This window comes from Gopherus flavomarginatus, chromosome 2 (genome assembly GCF_025201925.1).
Source record: "Gopherus flavomarginatus isolate rGopFla2 chromosome 2, rGopFla2.mat.asm, whole genome shotgun sequence".
NCBI lineage: Eukaryota > Metazoa > Chordata > Testudines > Testudinidae > Gopherus > Gopherus flavomarginatus.
Window position 1 is genome coordinate 90,519,072 of NC_066618.1, and position 19,575 is coordinate 90,538,646.

The following is a 19,575-nucleotide window of genomic DNA, read 5'->3' on the forward strand; positions in this document are numbered from 1 at the left end:
TACATGCTTGGTCTGTGGCCAGCTAATTCAGAAAATATGAGCCAGACAGGAAGAACAATCCTCCCTCCTCCCTCTCCCCTCAGTCTTTGGCTCAGATTTGTCAGTTTACCCAGCAGACCTCCCTGACCCACATGTTTCTCAGTCAGCAGCTCATACAACTTCCTAGGATATAATCTAGTTAAGGCTGGAGCAATATCCTCTGCGATCATGGTTGCTTGATGGGGAGGGAAGCAGGGGGACCCAGAATCAGGGATGTGTGTCAGGTACTGTAATAACCTTAGTCCCAGATTTGGACCTTAGCGTCCAAAATATGGGGGTTAGCATGAAAACCTCCAAGCTTAGTTACCAGCTTGGACCTGGTACCTGCTGCCACCACCCAAAAAATTAGAGTGTTTTGGGGCACTCTGGTCCCTCTGAAAAACCTTCCCTGGGGACCCCAAGACCCAAATCCCTTGAGTCTCACAACAAAGGGAAATAATCCTTTTTCCCTTCCCCCCTCCAGGTGCTCCTGGAGAGATACACAGACACAAGCTCTGTGAATCCAAACAGAGTGAATCTCCCTCTCTGTTCCCAATCCTGGAAACAAAAAGCACTTTCCTATTCCCCCAGAGGGAATGCAAAGTCAGGCTAGCAATCCAACACACAAATCTCCCCTTGATTTCTTCCTCCCACCAATTCCCTGGTGAGTACAGACTCAATTTCCCTGAAGTAAAGAAAAACTCCAACAGGTCTTAAAAGAAAGCTTTATATAAAAAGAAAGAAAAATAAGTACAAATGGTCTCTCTGTATTAAGATGACACAATACAGGGCAATTTGCTTAAAAGAATATTGAATAAACAGCCTTATTCAAAAAGAATACAAATCAAAGCACTCCAGCACTTATATTCATGCAAATACCAAAGAAAAGAAACCATAGAACTTACTATCTGATCTCTTTGTCCTTACACTTAGAAACAGAAGACTAGAAAGTAGAACTACTTCTCCAAAGCTCAGAGCAAGCAGGCAGCCAGAAAACAAAGACAAAAACACTCAGTTCCCTCCACCCAAAGTTGAAAAAATCCGGTTTCCTGATTGGTCCTCTGGTCAGGTGCTTCAGGTGAAAGAGACATTAACCCTTAGCTATCTGTTTATGACAGGTACCCGCTGAGAAAATAAGTTTGGACCTCTCCTCTCTGAAAATTCTTCCTCCGCCAAGTCTCAGCTCCTGACCATCCCATGCTATCCTCTCAAGAGGAAAAAGGATTACGTCTATTATAAGCTCTTTGGGACAGAAACTGCCTTTTTGTTCTGTGCCTGTACAACGCATAGCACAATGAGTTCCTGGGTGGTTAGGCACCTAACTATCTTGATTTTCACAAATCACTTTTATAGGAATCTGGTAGAACATGGAAAAAAACAGCTTAATCAATGGCTCCAAAAAGAAGGAAAAGATGAATTATGAGGGAGAAAACTTATTAAAACCAGAAACATTTAAACAGCAGGATGAAAAAAAAGGTGCTAAAATTATTTACTGCATTTTGTAATTGTTTCCAAATCTATCCCCCAATGGTAGGAGTCTCTCTCTTGCTGTTTATCTCTAGGATTAGAAACTCTATAATCTGATGAATTTCTATCAAGATCTACATGTTGGAGTAAGCCAACTATTAAGCCAAATCTAATTCACTTCACTAGAGTGATGAAATGCCATGTCCACACATCTTAATTGACTGTTCAGGCTATTCATTATACATAAACAATTAGGTATAGGTGAACTGCAGACAGCAAAAGATTGTTTTCCTCTGTGGCTCTTCGTGGGCAGACATCTGTCAGAATCTTTCAGCTGTCTGAAATACTGAACGGTAAGCCTTATGGATGTAACTCCCTATAGCCACAAGCACAACTGTTCAAAGCCGTATGGTGCAAAACAACTTCATAACAAAGATGGCATGCTAAGATACCAATTATTGCAGCGATAAGAGTAGTAGCAACTTTCATAATAGTAGCTGATCGCCAAATATCCCTTTATACAATGAAACTTGGCATTTAAAAATACATAACATTGGCTAACATGAGCCTTTAGAACAAATACAACTCCTCTTATTTCAAACTAACCGGCTCTGAAGGCCATGAATAGGTAGATCATCAGTGCCAGATCCTGGGTCTAAACAGGATGGGGAACAATGGCCTTATTTGTTTTTCCTCCATTATGTATAGCAACAGTCCTGAACTCAAAGTCCCCCAAATATATTAGGAATTGCAGATACAGGTCCACACTTCAGAGCTGGTCTCTAGCTCTATAAAAACCTGAACCCAGACATAACTAAAGTTGTTGCTGGGAGCCCATCTGTAACAGTCTCACACTATTTCAGGTGTTCCTCAATTACCAGTCCTTGAACACTGCTTTTTATACCATTCAACTAAGATTTGTTTTTGTATTGTACTGCTGGGTGTGTTCACTTAAAATATGGCACCAGTGTGGAGTAAATTATTGTGCTATTGCTACCTCCTTATATCATTTGGGGTTGCCTGTTGCTGCAGCAGATGCTGACACAATTATTGCCTGATGGATATCTCTATTTTTGCCAACACAGTTTTAACTCTAGGTTTTCTTCACATCCTTATAGGAGTCACTGCCTTATACCACTGCTAATGGGGGTAATCACCACCAAACTAATTGAGTCATTATATCTGCAGCCTGGCTACCAAGTTACAAGGTCAAACTCTTACCAAAAAAGGTCTTCTTTACCCCTTTAATTAACCTACTTGAAGCCCATCTCATGTCACTGTGACTATCATACAAAAGGACTATATTGAGTTACTATCTTTGTTTTATTAATATTACTCTCCACAAACCAGCAACTAGCCTTGGGAACTAAGAAACTCACTTCACAGGGTCAGGAAACTATTGATTGCAGCAGGGGCTCCTATGCATGACACTTACCTGAAGGCTATGACTTGGCTAACAGTACTGAATTCAGTGAGCACCATCTCTAAAAATGTGGCCCGATGGATCCAAAACTATGGGAGAACCAGGAACGGAACCCAGATGTCCTGCTGTTTTGGCCTATGCTTTATACACAACCATCCTTGCCTTCATAAATCACGTTATTATTAATATCTAGTTTTGTGCTGAAATGCTGGCTCAGCCCCCATGTCATGACTTATGCTGGTCCCATTAATGACAGAATATTGCAGTATAAGTAAACGATATCCCCTTAACCCAGAAACTCAGCCTCTGGTGATATTTGAATAGTAACCTACAATCCCAGAGCACACTTGTTAGCAACTATAATGACCTAAAAAGAAGTTTGAGAAAAAAAGTTCAAAAAACTCATGTTTTTTATCTGCCTTCCTTTGCAATTTCGTTACCATTTGCTATTTTAGCAATGGACTAACAATAATTAATTGATGGAGTCTCCTAACTTAAGGCTCTGTTGTCTACAGATTTGGGGAAAATAAATCTTAAATCAAACTGACATGCCAGTACAATTTATTATTTTCTTACTTCAGTTTAGCCTGTTCACTTTTCTGCATATGTAGCAGTCAGTCTCTCTGAATCATTATATCTGATATGATTTAGTCACACGTTTCATCTGTACAGTGTACAACATGCTTAGGGTGCCATCATGTGACTGTGTGGGAATACTGCACTCCAGATGTATTTTCTTTTGATGCGCTCAATGAGAGGAAATCAATTTTCAAATGTAAATGACCTTAAAAGTCAGGTGCATTTATTTTTTTAAATGGGCACTTAAGCTTTGTGTTCTCAGGTGCCTATTTGCAGGTACAAAGGCAGTTTTGACACAATCAATGTGTGTGCTGTATATTAGAATAGCCAAACTTTGAAAAGAATTTTTTTTTTTGCCTATAGCGAGACACCAGTTTTCTAAAGGCGTTACCCATATTAAGTATTGTACCTGCCACAGTGTGTTGAATGTTGGCAAATAATGAACCTTCTTAATAGTGACACCGTTCTTTTTCCGCCAAGTAATCACACAGCATCATAAAATGATATGTAGTGGAGATGGAAAATTCCCACTAGGCCATCTAATCATCTCCATCCTACTTACTAGTGCTTTGTCCTATCAAGTTTTAAATGGCCCATTATGACTGGGTGCCTGGATGGACCGCATGGAGAATGCCATACGCAGGGCAGACTGCAAGGGATAGGGCAGACTATCCCCAAAACTTGTGGTTTATTCTACAGATTCATCTAGCCAGTAACAAAACAGCTTCTGTAATACCATACTGGTTAACAAAAACGTCAAATACAGCCTCCCTTAAGCATTCCAGCCCTTGACTCCAATCTAGACAGCCAAATCTAATATACTGAGGGATTACAGAAAACCTGATTCACCATATGGGAGGTTCACCAGTCCCAAAGGACTGGACACTTATCCCCAAATCAACAGGAGTCTCAGATCTTACCCAATAATCATGCTGGTGCCAATGCTTTAGTACAGGGGTAGGCAACCTATGGCATGGATGCCGAAGGCGGCATGCAAGCTGATTTTCAGTGGCATTCACACTGCCTGGGTACTGCCCACCGGTCCAGGAAACTCTGCATTTTAATTTAATTTTAAATGAAGCTTCTTAAACATTTTTAAAACCTTATTTACTTTACATTCAACAATAGTTTATTTATATATTATAGATTTAATTATAGAAATAGACCTTCTAAAAATGTTAAAATGTATTACTGGCACACGAAACCTTAAATGAGAATGAATAAATAAAGACTTGGCACACCACTTCTGAAAGGTTGCCGACCCCTGCTTTAGTAACTAAAATGAAAGGTTCAATAATAAAAAGGAAAAAGAAGAAAGTTGCAATTGGTTAAAAGATCAATATACACACAAATACATGTAAAGTCCTTAGGTCAGCTTCACAGTACAGATGGTGAGGCTGCTGATTGGTAAGACTCTTTCTGGAATCAATTTAAAAGGTTATAGACCAATAGGCAGTCCAGGTATATATCTAGTCTGTGCAGATTCTTCATGAGAATTCCAGGGTGATCCAGAGTAAACCTAGAAACCTCAGTCTTATGCCTTAGACCAGTGGTTCTCAAACTTTTGTACTGGTGACCTCTTTCACATAGCAAGCCTCTAAGTGCGACCCCTTCCCCCCTTATAAATTAAAAATACTTATTTATATATTTAACACCATTATAAATGCTGGAGGCAAAGCAGGGTTTGGGATAGAGGCTGACAACTCACAGCCCCCCATGTAATAACCCAGCCCCCAGTTTGAGAACCCCTGCCTTAGACCCAGGGGCGGCTCTAGACATTTTGCCGCCTCAAGCACAGAGGGGAGGTCCGCCAAAGCCGCAGGACCCAGCGGATCCTCTGCAGCCACGCCTGCGGGAGGTCCACCGAAGCCGCGGGACCAGTGGACCCTCTGCAGGCAAGCCACCGAAGACACCCTGCCTGCCACCCTCGCAGCGACCAGCAGAGCGCCCCCCGCAGCTTGCCGCCCCAGACACATGCTTGGAGCGCCGGTGCCTGGAGCCGCCCCTGCTTAGACCTTCCCTGTTAAAGTTTAAGCAGACCTGAGATGGCAGGATCAGCCTGGGGCTTTCCTTTATAGCCCTCTAGCAACCTGACAAGCCTCTTGTCACAGCAGGATCTTCCCGGGCAATGATCCATGGACCATTGCCTTGAAGCTAATCTTCTATTTCCTATGCATACACAGGTAAATTAGTGCATTCATTCACATAAGGCAATTAGAGTACTTTATTATAGCATAGAAAGTTAAGCTGAAGACAATGCAGATAATGTTATTAGTTTCCTACAGGATCTTACATCTTTGATCTTAAGCTTAACTGACCCATTCTCATGAATAATCAGGCAATTAAGACATGAAAAGGAATTAGCATCTACAAGCTAATCTAGTTACATGGTTAAACTCCTAACAATATATAGGTAAACACAGACAAATACATTTAGCTTCTATCCTTGATTTCTATTACAACAAATAAATGGGCTAATGATTGCTGGTCTAATAGATCTCTTTGAAGTTCACATACAAGTAGGTTGTCTTGATTACATTTCAGTGCCTCTTGTTAAATTGTTATGAACCACAGGGCTTGTCTACATCACAAAGTTGCAGCGCTGGTGAGGGGGTTACAGCGCTGCAACTTAGGAGGTGTACACATCTGCAGGGCATCACCAGCGCTGCAACTCCCTGTTTGCAGCGCTGGCCGTACTCCCGTTTTGTCTCGGGTGTAGAGGATCCAGCGCTGGTGATCCAGCGCTGGTAATCAAGTGTAGACACTTACCAGCGCTTTTCTTGACCTCCGTGGAATAAGCAGGTATCCCAGCATACCTGAGGAAGCCTCTCTGGTAATCAAGCTGGTCTCCTTCCCCGGTTTGCTCTCGCGTTCCCCGAACCCCCATGCAAGCAGGTCTCCTTCCCTGCGGTTTGCAGGGGGGTTCGGGGAACGCGAGAGCAAACCGCGGCGAAGCTGGTCTCCTTCCCCGGTTTGCTCTCGCGTTCCCCGAACCCCGAGCAAGCAGGTCTCCTTCCCTGCGGTTTGCAGGGGGGTTCGGGGAACGCGAGAGCAAACCGCGGTGAAGCAGGTCTCCTTCCCCGGTTTGCTCTCGCATTCCCCGAACCCCCCTTGAAGCCGCCCAACAGCGCTGCAGTGTGGCCACATCTAACACCACTTGCAGCGCTGGTTGCTGTAAGTGTGGCCACTCTGCAGCGCTGGCCCTATACAGCTGTACTAATACAGCTGTAACAACCAGCGCTGCAAAATTGTAGATGTAGACATACCCATACAAAGGTTGTCTGTCTGTCAGTGTCAGACCCATGTGAATAGTAGCCCAAGGAAGTTATTCCTCAGATAATAGATGCCCCTGTTTAGGATTCATATCTGACTTAAGTATTCTTTTGCTTAATTTACACTCCCTCTAGTATTATAAACTGAGTGTATATATAGCAAGAGGTGCTGAAAGATTTACTGATTTGGTTAAAAAGCATCCTTGCAATACTATTTTAAGGCCTGACCAAAGCCTGTTGAAGCCAAAAAGAGTCTTTCCATTGACTTCAGTGGACTTTGGATCAGGCAATTATTGAACATCTGTGTTATAACAAAAGAGAAATTTGAAACAGGAAGGTAGTCTAGAGCTTTAAAATTCTCCCTGCTCTGAAGAAGGAATTCTATTCAATATCATTGAGTTCTTGTAACAGACACTTCCTACAAGGTCAGGAGGAATTTTAAGGCTCCAGAACTCTATATTGTAACGTAAGCTGGGGTGCCAGGACTGGCAGGCAATATGAAGTTAATGAGATTTACTAGAGATACGTTTCTAAGCAACACAGTAGATGTAGAAGTGAATGAGTTAAAAATTGGTTACTTACGAGCAAATCGTGAAAGCGGTCGAGCATTTTTGTTGCCTGTCTCGTTTGCAACTGAAAAGAGAAAAATATTACATTAAAATGTGTGTGTCATACTGATATTTTCATTAACATTAGACAATAGCCACATATAAAACCTATAACTAGGGCCCTACCAGTTTCATGGCCGTGAAAAATGTGTCACGGACCGTGAAATAAGCCCTTCCCTGTGAAATCCAATCTCCCCATGCTTCTGAGAGCGCCTCAGCCGGGGTCCCCTAGCTGCTAATCCAGGCCAGGATAGGGAGGGACTGGAGCTGTCCTCCCCCTGCATGGCCGCCCCCAGTGAGGAGATCAGACCCCACCTCCAGAGACAGCGCAGAAGTGAGGATAGTAGGCAAAGAAGGGTGTCCTTTTGCGAGGACATCTGATCCATGCTGCTTCCAAGCTGGACTGGAAATACCAGTGAGAACAGTATTTCCCTTATAGCATCAAATGCAAGAAAAACTAATTGTGACAAGAAAACGGTTTCATAAACTTCCAAGAAGACAACATACTAAGTTGAAACAAAATCTTTTAAAAAAAATCCAGTTTCATTTCAGGTTTCCCCTCTTATTCTCAAATACATTTATCAAAATATTTTTACATTTATCAAAACTGGGATAGCACTTGATAGCTAAATGCTCAGAAAGATTACAATGCAGTCTATGGGCAACTGTAATTCTCAAATTAGCCAGAAGATGGTGTTATTATTATGAATTATACTGTATAATCTCTTCCATTCGATTTTCAATCTCTCTCAGTAAAGGAACATGTATAAATGCAAGGTGATGAGCACAAGGGAACTTGATGCTGCATTTCTAATGAGAACTTTGCTGCAAGGCTATCAGTTATTCCTCCTTAAGAGCATCCAAGAGAGCAGCCCAAGAGAGAGAGGTGTGTAGAAACGATCTAGGATTTGTTTAGGATTGCATCTGAAAAATGGAAAGGGACGGGAGAGACAGAGTGGAGAGGAGTTCTGTCCTTTTTTGTGTATTTTATAGTATATGAAATTCTCAGAGATGTTTTCCCCTCACTTGTTTTTCACAGTGGAAATTCCAGTCTCGTTTCCCATATTTTTTCCTGAAAGACACTCTGGAGAAATGAAGAACTAGAAGGTTTGTGTCATTAGAAACTTTATGCAAATAAAACCTTTGTAACTGAAAAGAGATTTTTCTCTCCAGAGTGTTTGAAATGGTTTGGGGTTTATTTTATTAAGGAAAGTCAGAACCTTTGCAGCCGTGCATGTGCTGTTAGGAGGAGGGACTGGTGCGCTCCAGCTGAATAGCATGGGTTCATCATCATGTTCAGTTTTTGCAGGGAAGCGTTTGCAGCTACTGCCTTGCATTTATTGTGTTTCCTCCCTCCAGCCTCAGTCCATGCTGCCTTGTACAGTGTGAGGCTACATTAACAACAGCGTATTAACCCTTGAGGGCTCAGCCAAAAGCTAGTTCATCATTTAGCAGTGTTGTGGAAAAAACGACCACGCGTGGTGTTTGGATCAGAATCGCCTGAGGCCACTTTATTTTCTAGCATGCACTGGGGGGTACCAGTGAACTGGCGGTTCCCCCCCGCCCCCGATTACAGATTTTTAGTACCTTTTATAGCAAAAAACCACAATTAGTAATAGACACTTTCATGCTAACATTATTGCCATATTTGGAACACACATACCATAAAAGGGAAAATAGCACAGCCAACTTTTTCTGTTATTTAGAATTTGCCCTTTGTGGGCACAAGCTTTTCCTAACATTAGCAGTGGGCAGTTATGAATTATAAGCCTTGTGATTATAGATAGTTTTGCTTTTGTACTTTTCCTTTATTCTGCCTTAAAAAACTTCCTTTTTTAAAAAACCCCTTCTTTCAATTAACTTGACTAATGCTCAGGTCTGGACCAAAGTTCAGGCCTGGGTCAATTAAAGTTTAGGTCCGAGCAATTTTCCACTACAGCAGCCAGGCGTTCCCTGGGAAATATCCCACCCTCATTTTCCACCACCTCAACCAAGCTTTACAATCATTCATTGCTGTGTACAATATTAATCTGTTTGTTTAAAATTGTTTAAAACTTATACTGTATATGTATATCATGTCTTTTGTCTGGCAAAAAAAATTTCCCTGGAACCTAACCCCCCCTATTTACATTAATTCTTATGAGGAAATTGGATTCGCTTAACATCATTCCACATAAAGTCCCATTTTTCAGGACCATAACTACAACAGTTAAATGAGGAGTTACTGTAATTTACATTGCTCAGAGGGGTGTTTTTTCACACCCCTGAGTAATGCAAGTTAAATTGACTTAATTGGAAGTGTAAACAAGCCCTAAAAACTATTTAACTCAAAAACCTGACAAATGCTTGGGGAGAAAATGCTTGGGGAGACTTTGTTAATCAAATGTGGGAAAGAAGTTAACTTTTAAAGGTCTAAGAAAGTAAGTCACCATGCACACCCAAGGAGTTTGCTTGTATTTCTAGGGTAACACGTAACGTCATGTCATCTTTAAGTCTATTTCTCTTTAGACACATCCATTCTTCAACCACAACCTACCCCTTTTTATGTTGTGCTCTCAGCTGATTTTTAAAACCAAGCATAAGCCTGATGCAATTCAAAATAATGAGGGTCTGATTTTCAAATAGTGTGATCGATAACTCTGAAAATTGGCCCCTAATTCTTGTATGCTCATTTGGACACCTGAAACAAGTAATTGGACACCTAACTTGAGGCTTCCATGTTTGCAAATTGGACCATAACGTACTGTAGCTAAGAATGTCCAAGCAAACTGGGGAAAAGTCCCAGAGCAACACTAGTAAACTGCTACAGCTCATGTAGAGAACAACACATGGTATTTTGGGGTCTATTCTCCATACACATGCCTAAATTCTATTAACATTAGTAAGAGTAATGCACAGACAAATGGTTTGCAGTTTTCAGATATCTCCTCCCAGAACCTAATATGCAAATCATGAGGTAATATTTACTTCATTATAGAAAAAAGTGACATTGATGAATGATGGCTGAGGGACTTTGATTCAGAATGTGAAATCCTGGCCCTGAAGTCAATGGCAAAATTCCTAGGATTTCACCCTCAGAGTTTTATTCTACTTTCTTTTTAACTACTTCTATCATCTGCGTCAGGAAAGTTGGTCCAGTGGTTAGGGCACTAGTGGAGGACTTCGGATACTCTCTTTCAAGTCCTTGTTCTGACATGGATTTCCTACATGACCTTGGGAAAGTCACTTAGCCTCTCTTTACCTCAGTTCCACATTTGTACAATGGAGATAATGGCACTTCTCTACCTCACAGGGTTGTTGTGAGGATAACTATATTAAGATTCAGAGGGGTAGCCATGTTAGTCTGGATTTGTAAAAAGCAACAAAGAGTTCTGTGGCACATCTGTTAGCCTATAAGGTGCCACAGGACTCTTTGTTGCTTTTTACATTAAGAGTACGTCCACACTACCCACCGGATAGGCGGGTAGCGATTGATCTATCAGGGATCAATTTTTGATGTCTTGTCTAGACACAATAAATCAATCCCCGCCACCCTCCCTGTCGACTCTGGAACTCCACCAGGGTGAGAGGCAGAAGCGGAATCGACGGGGGAGCCGTGGCCGTCGATCCCACGCCATGAGGATGGGAGGTAAGTCAAAATAAGATACATCGACTTCAGCTACACTATTCTCGTAGCTGAAGTTGTATATCTTACATCGACCTCGCCCCCCTCCCACTGTAGACCAGCCCTAAGATTGTGAGATGTCAGACACAGCAGTAAGGGGGACCACATAAGTAGCATAGATATACCTATAGTCATTTAGCTTCTACTGATCTCAAATCCATCCTACTCACTCCCCAGCAGGTGCAGAGATCTTTTAGTTGCAGAACCATTGCACAAGGTGAGGAAGAAGAGGAGAAGATTTGGGGACATCATTAAATGGGTCCACACCAGTGTAGGGCCAACTTTTCACAGTGCTGCTTTTTCTATTCATGAATTATCAAACAGACTTTTAGGACCAGATCTTTAGCTGGTGAAAGTCAGTGTAACCCTACTGACTACAGGACAAATACATCAATTTATACCAGCTTAGGATCAGGGCTTTAGACTGTACAAAAATATTTGTTGTTCAACAAATGGTTATACCAACATAATACTGCCTATGGATAGATCGCAATTGAGTTAGCACTGGGACTATCATTTCCATTACAGAGCTATTCTATGCACAGTAGTATTTGTGCCATGTGACTGAATACCTAGATTACATGGTCTTGTTTTGGTGTCTAATGGATGACATGTGACTAGAGGGCTTTCAAGATGGTGTTTACACTGTTAGTGCAAAAACTCATAGAATTTCCCTTGTGAAGACCTAAACTGTTTTTTGTGCTGACCTAAACTGACCTAAGACCTAAACTGTTTTTTTTCCCCCTGCTATCCATGGTTATCTGTCTTAACGGGCAGCAACGTATCAGTTCCAATCAGAGTCCCTCATATCAAAAGCACTATGTTATGCAACCACCCATCACAATGGCCAGAAGTTATACCCTTTTGGTTTGTTATTATTGCAATAGTAAATATATTATATGCACAGTCTGTTCTCAGACTAAAATGGACTATTCAAATATATGTGCATTGTATGCCAGTTTAACTATTAAGCCAGTTCTCAAATTTTTCACTTCACTGGACAAGTTTATTATCTCCATTTCTTTTTTATTTAAAAAGGTAGCAATTTCACCAGTATACCTCCTCAATCAATCAAGCTGTCAAAAGTTCTTTGTCAAAAATCTCTAGTACAATTCAAAGGAAAATATACCAATTTGTAGTAATAACTCACTCCGACTGACAGATGACAACTGCACATCTTCCCCACTTTGACATTTAACAAATGAGATGCCAAAAAACAAAAGCCACAAATCACTTTATCAAGAACTAAACACAAAAATATTAGAAATGGACACACAGCTTTATATAAATGAAGAACACTTTTCAAACATACATATAAGCACACAATTCATGCAAAATTTGAACAGAATTTTCTTTGAGGTTAAAGCACCCTTTTTCTCACTTTCATGCACCTTTCCTTAAAAGCTTGCCAAATGCTTGATATAACTACATAACTTTTAACAGTTAATATTGGAACTAAGTAAGTTATTTTCTAGAATAATAAGTATGGGTAAAATATAAGGCAATACTGCAGACATTGAGGTCATACTAGCCAATTTTTCAGTAACCAGGACCATAAGCAAAAGAACCAGAATATGATTTAAAAAGCTATTCTTGTGGAATTTCTGATCCAACCAGAAGCATGGGACGATCTCGTGAGACAATTGCTACTTGTGCAATTTTCAGTCCAGTATTGAGACCAAAGCAGCTCCGATCATTCAGATAACCATGGAAATTTTATCTGAATGGAACCTCTAAAGCTTTTGAAGTTCACTCCTCACTACTTAAATTCCATGCACATGATCCATGGAAGACTAAGTGAGCTGGTCCCACAGTCTCTGAATCAAAGAACAGTTTGTTCCCTACCTAACTCTAGCTAACATTTTTAGCTCTCCAAGGATTTCTTTTGTGCTCGAGTACCATTCAATAATTTCAGCAATTCAATATATGAGCTGCATTGCCACTACTGTAGCCAGCACTGGAGCGGGTGGTGTAATACAGGAAAAGGACTCAGCAGAGGCACTAACTTATGGAGTAGTGAGTGTTGAATTTATGTAATATGCTAATATTTTGCTGATTAAAAATGTGTATCAGAATGATGTACACCTCTATGGACTAAAAAGCCTGCTCAGTTATTAAAACTTAAGTTATTTAGATGGAAAATGCACAGTGTTAATTTAATTTCTCACAGATGTAATCATTATATAATAATATTTTGCATTTCCTCAATGCCTTCCTTTTGAAGATCACAAATCATTTTATAGACATGGTTCCATTTCAAAATACTCCTGTAACAGACAATTATCATCATCTCTATGTACAAATGGTGAAAGAGAGGCACATTCTATCCCATGTTTTCAAAACCAATTCTAAATTTATCTGGAAAAATATGTGCAGGCTCTCTGCTTAGCTGCCTTTACGCACATCACATGCTATACCTTCTCAATCATTGGAAGAAAACTGTCAAACATGCTAACAGATTAAATGTTTTCCATATGAAAGGAAATTAAACTGTAGATCAGTCAGATTCCTGAAAGAAAGTTAATTTACTGTGGAAGACGCTTTGCTCCCTCAGGTAACTTAAGTGTGCACCCTTGAAAGCACATCCACTGCCTCTACAAGCACAAGATTTCACATTATCTGTGTTCCACTGACAAACATGAAAACGTTTTCAGAACTGAAAGACTAGGAACACAAAATAGAAGAGCAGCAGAGAAGCAAGTCCAGTATACATGTAACAGGAGAAAAGCAATTAATGTATTGTGCACCAATTTATCCATTCCCCATAGACAGAGTCAGATTTTATTTACTGGTTTGCCTGAAAGAGTGGGGGAGGTGTTAACCAATTCTGACTATTACAGACGTTCTATGAGCAGAACGCCTCCCAGAGCTCCAGGCATGCATAAGGAGATGCGTACTGGTACAGCCCTTCATCGAGTGGGGCCTACTTCCACATAGGATGACCAGATAGCAACTGTGAAAAAACAGGACAGGGGGTAACACGTAAAAGAAGAAGTCCCCAAAAACAGGACTGTCCCTTTAAAAACAGGACATCTGGTCACCCTGCTTCCACCTCTTTAATTCCCAGTGTCATGAGCTCCTTTGGAGAATACAAAGAGAACAGACTGTGCTTCCCTGAGCATAGGGACTGCAACTGCAGCTGGCTTCTACACACAGGGAGTTGAGGGCACTTTGCAGTTTCCTCCTCCCACCTGCATAAGGGCCAAACACAGTCAGTCTATTGGTAAATATTCTAAAAATCTACTGACATTTCAGGACAATGTAGTGATGAACAGGAAGAGGTCTCAATCACAGACTGAAAGCAAGAGAGAAGGTTTTATCTAAGGGTATGTCTATGTTTTGCGCTGTAAGTTTCACCGGTGATAGGGAACCAGTGAGAGAAAAGCGCTGGTTTGTGTACTCGCTTAATTCCTCAGGCATCAGAGAGTGTTTACACTACCAGCACTTCCATCACCAATGACAGCAACACTGTAGGGCAGCTATCCCACAGTGCAGCTCTCTCTTTAGGTCTGTCTTTGCTTTCACAATAGCGCAAAAACAACAGTGGTAAGAGCTGTATGTCTCTCGTGAAGGTGGTTTCCTTTTTGCGGTGAAACTTCTTAGTTTCACTACAAAAAGTCATTAACAAGTGTAGACGTGCCCACGGTTTTAGCGCAAAAAAGGACCTTTTGCGCTTTAAAGGGCAAGTGTAGTGTGACAGACCCAGACCAGTGAGGTACAGGAGTCTGGTAGAGGGCAAATATACTGGTCACTGGATGAGTAGTTTTCTGTTCCCTGAGTGACCAGAGCAGGGGCTGCACTAAAGTAATCAGGAAACTGCTAGAACCAATTAAGGCAGACAGGCTGATTAAATCACCTGCAGCCAATCAAGACAGGCTAATCAGGGCACCTGGGTTTAAAAAGGAGCTCACTCCAGTCAGGCGAGGAGGAGCCAGAGGAGAGGAAGTGTGCGTGAGGAGCTGGGAGCAAGAGGCGCAAGGAGCTGAGAGTAAGAGGGTGTGCTGCTGGAGGACTAAGGAGTACAAGCGTTATCAGACACCAGGAAGAAGGTCCTGTGGTGAGGATAAAGAAGATGTTTGGAGGAGGTCATGGGGAAGTAGCCCAGAGAGTTGTAGCTGTCATGCAGCTGTTACAAGAGGCACTATAGACAGCTGTAATCCACAGGGCCCTGGGCTGGAACCCGGAGTAGAGGGTGGACCCGGGTTCCCCCCAAACCTCCCAACTGCTGATCAGACACAGGAGGAGTTGATCCAGACTGTGGGGGAAGATCACTGAAGTGAGCAAATCTGCCAATAAGCACAGGACTCACCAAGGTAGAGGAGGAACTTTGTCACAGTAGACACAGCCTAGAAGTCCAGCATTAGCACCATAGTGAATATGTCTAGTCCAACTCTTATTAGAGTCAATGGAAATACTCCGTTCCACTTCCAGGAGATTTGGGTCAGGCCCTAGGAGAGTAGTACTCTGAAATTATTGCTTAGCCTCACAATTTCAGTGTTTACTTCAAATTTATTTAGCACAATCAGGTTACAGCATGCTGACAGCTGTTTGTGTGCCTTTGGGAATGCAATAATCTGACACCGATAAATAAGAAATATTTCCACTGTACAGCCTCATACAACAGATGATCACTGCATGAGACGCCGAATTTCAAGTGGTTCAAGATGCAGCTGTTAAATTAAAAATGAAAGCAAGAGAAAAAGCAGATTTTTCCATTCCGTCATGCCTGCAGTTGGCAAAAACTGAAACAATACATTGTCAAAGGATTGCAAGAGATTTTAGGAATACGACTCCAATTAAAGTGTATTCATAATCTGACATTGTGGGTATAGCTGGTCAGATAATGGAATATTTTTTCCCTGGGGACCACTTAAAAAATAAAGTTTGTAAAAATTTTCCATGGAAAAAATTCTAACTTTTTTTCTCAGAACACTGAAAAAGAAAACATTTAACCATTATTCAGCCTATCCCATTCCTGCAGAATTAATTTCACAGCACTCTATCAGCCAGTAGCACTTCCAGGCACTTGGAGAGAAAAACCCTTGTTAAAAAGGGATACTACCTTGTACTTTCAGAGCATGCATCTCTACAGCCTTGAACACCGTGTAGTCTTTGCACCTGTGCTAGGAGAATAAAATGCTACCACTAGCACAAGAGTGAGGGGGAATATTATGAGCTGGTAGCATTTTACACCCACACAGGTGCAAATAATGACACAAGGCAGTGGAGAGTAAGGCCCTAAAAGTACAGTTCTACTCCGAAAATTTAAAGTGATTAAATATGCTCAATAAACACAAGCACAATGCTGCTACATCCTCATTGTGAACCCCGCGGGTACCCTTTGGGCAGCAAATAGTAGATCAAATCTAGACAATCAGGATCCTGGATACAGTGGTACTGGAGTGGTACTTGTTGGTTCTTCGCTTTCCATCTTTCAACTCAACATTGAGGGGGCTATCAGCTGAAAAGTGTTCAATAAAAGTCAGTAATAGAGGATTTTGCAGCCTGTCAAAAAGTCAACATTATCTGTCTCCAAGAAACACATATTGATTCTTTCCTTGCCAGTAGGCTGACAATAAGACGCTACAACATTGTTAGTTACAATCTTAATGGAAATATGGCAGATCCATTTATATGAAATCAGATACTGATTATGTGGAGACCTTACCAAGTACTTCGCCTCACTGGGACATTATAAGAGTCACTCAGCTTGAAGTTGTGAATGTTTAGAAACCTCCTGATGAAGCCTGGAACACTCCACCTTTACCAATACTTCAACACCCGTCCATGTTGTGGACTTCAACAGCCACCACTTTGCATGGGGCTACAGAGAATCTGATAAAAATAGACTGGGTCTCCTAGAATTCTAGAAATGATTTCTCTCTCACACACACATAACCCTAGGCAGTCAATCACCTTTTTCTCTCCAAACAGTGGAAGCAGGGCTACTCTCCTGACCTCAGTTGGGTCACTTCAGCAGGGAGCCAACTGTTATCAGCCTCCTGCAGAGTTCTTGGAAACCTCCCACACAGTCAGCATTCTCCCTACCACCACCATCACCCCAGTTCTTACCTGGAGAGGAATGATGACCCACAGTAACCACTATTCCTAGATTGAGGGGAAATACAGAAGAGCAGACTGGAAAAAAATACTCAGAGCTGTCTGACAAGTATATAATGTGCCTGACACATAATACTCTGTAGAAGCAAGTGTAGGCATTTTCAGCAAAAGCAGTCTACAAAGCAGCCACTAAATCCAGAAGACCAAAAGACTTATCTACCCTGCCTAGATGAAGAATGTGCAAAACTTCTGAAGCAGCATAAAGCATTGGGTGACTCAGAGATAGTAAACCATCTAATTGACAGGCTCAATGCCCGGTGCAGGCAATGTTGGGAAGAAGTTGCAACAAATATGGATATAAAAATATAGCAGGAGAACATGGTCATTCACAAGGAAGCTTGGAGCAGCACAGAAACCACAGAAACTCGTGCAACTGCAAATACAACAAACAACAACAGCAACAACACACTGATGCAAAACTTCTTTAGAATTCAGAGAAAAAACCATGGACCTGACCTCCTGCAGCACTAACTGGAAGACCCAAAAGCAGAGCAAAGTCAGGTCACAATATTGTGATGGAATACACCCCATTATTCACCCCCACATGTTACAGTATTGTGTTCATCTCTGTTCAAGGTATCCTTGTACGGTATCATTTGAAAACTCAATTTTGCTGATCAGTACTGTCCCGATAAAATGTGTGGCAACATTGTATGTGAAGTTACAAGATTTCCCTGTATGATGTTCAAAACTCAGGTAGCACAGCAAGACTGACCTGTCTTGAACAAAAGTGTATATTTGCCTTGATTTGCATTTGAGCCGTAAACAGTCATCAAGCAGCAAGGGAAAACAAAGGAAGCTCAAAACAGGTGAAAAAGAAAGAGCAGAGAACACCCTTCCACACAGACTGTCTCTTGTTCTAGTTGGAAATGTTTTTCAAAGGGGCAGACAAACACTCCAAGGCTTGTCTACATCACAAAGTTGCAGCGCTGGTGAGGGGGTTACAGCGCTGCAACTTAGGAGGTGTACACATCTGCAGGGCATCACCAGCGCTGCAACTCCCTGTTTGCAGCGCTGGCCGTACTCCCGTTTTGTCTCGGGTGTAGAGGATCCAGCGCTGGTGATCCAGCGCTGGTAATCAAGTGTAGACACTTACCAGCACTTTTCTTGACCTCCGTGGAATAAGCAGGTATCGCAGCATACCTGAGGAAGCCTCTCTGGTAATCAAGCAGGTCTCCTTCCCGGTTTGCTCTCGCGTTCCCCGAACCCCCGTGCAAGCAGGTCTCCTTCCCTGCGGTTTGCAGGGGGGTTCGGGGAACGCGAGAGCAAACCGCGGGGAAGTAGGTCTCCTTCCCCGGTTTGCTCTCGCGTTCCCCGAACCCCCGTGCAAGCAAGTCTCCTTCCCTGCGGTTTGCTCTCGCGTTCCCCGAACCCCCGTGCAAGCAGGTCTCCTTCCCTGCGGTTTGCAGGGGGGTTCGGGGAACGCAAGAGCAAACCGCGGGGAAGCAGGTCTCCTTCCCCGGTTTGCTCTCGTGTTCCCCGAACCCCTGTGCAAGCAGGTCTCCTTCCCTGTGGTTTGCAGGGGGGTTCGGGGAACGCGAGAGCAAACCGCGGGGAAGCAGGTCTCCTTCCCCGGTTTGCTCTCGCGTTCCCCGAACCCCCGTGCAAGCAGGTCTCCTTCCCTGCGGTTTGCTCTCGCGTTCCCCGAACCCCCCTTGAAGCCGCCCAACAGCGCTGCAGCGTGGCCACATCTAACACCACTTGCAGCGCTGGCTGCTGTAAGTGTGGCCACTCTGCAGCGCTGGCCCTATACAGCTGTACTAATACAGCTGTAACAACCAGCGCTGCAAAATTGTAGATGTAGACATACCCCAAGACATTCCTCTCTCTCTCTCTGCCCATCACTTTCTCTAGGCCCAAGAAGACAAATGGAAACAGCCATTGAACTTTGGGGGAAGGGTCCCGACCTGAAGATTTTGGTCAGTAACCTTGCTGGAAGCATGTGGTGAGAAATTTTGGTTGAATCTAATATAATTTGTTAAGTTAGGCATTTGTAAGTGTTTTATCTTTATTTTTCTTGTACCCATTTCTAACTTCTATGCCTCATTACATGTACTCACTGAAAAAATTCTTTTTGTAGCTAATAAACTTGCTTTACTATTTTATGTAATCCAGTGTTTAAGTTGAATCGTCTGGGTAAGTCTATTTAAGATAATAAGCTTAAAGGAATCATAGAATCATAGAATATCAGAGTTGGAAGGGACCCCAAGAGGTCATCTAGTCCAACCCCCTGCTCAAAGCAGGACCAATTAATAATGGACTTAAAATATTTGTACTGTCTGGGAGCTGACTGGGCAGTACAGAACATACATTTCTGGGGGGAAAACGAGGACTGGGGGTGTTTTGGAGTCACAGGTCGGTGAAGCAAGGCCAGTGAAAGCCAGGGTGAAAATGGCAGGCTGCAGTTACACCAATACTCAGGAT

General features: G+C 42.3%; 1 protein-coding gene across 9 annotated transcripts in view; it reads right to left on the reverse strand.

Moving 5' to 3' along the window:
- The window catches only part of PDE1C (phosphodiesterase 1C), a 556,559-nt gene that overhangs the window by 412,029 nt on the left and 124,955 nt on the right, over window positions 1-19,575 (reverse strand). For all 9 annotated transcript variants that reach the window (XR_007772331.1, XM_050937959.1, XM_050937953.1 and 6 more), the window contains exon 2: window positions 7,342-7,392. Coding sequence is in view for 7 of the 9 variants with exons in the window: in XM_050937953.1 (XP_050793910.1) it covers window positions 7,342-7,392 (51 nt within the window). In the remaining 2 variants the exon portion in view is untranslated. The remainder of the gene's footprint in view (window positions 1-7,341; window positions 7,393-19,575) is intronic.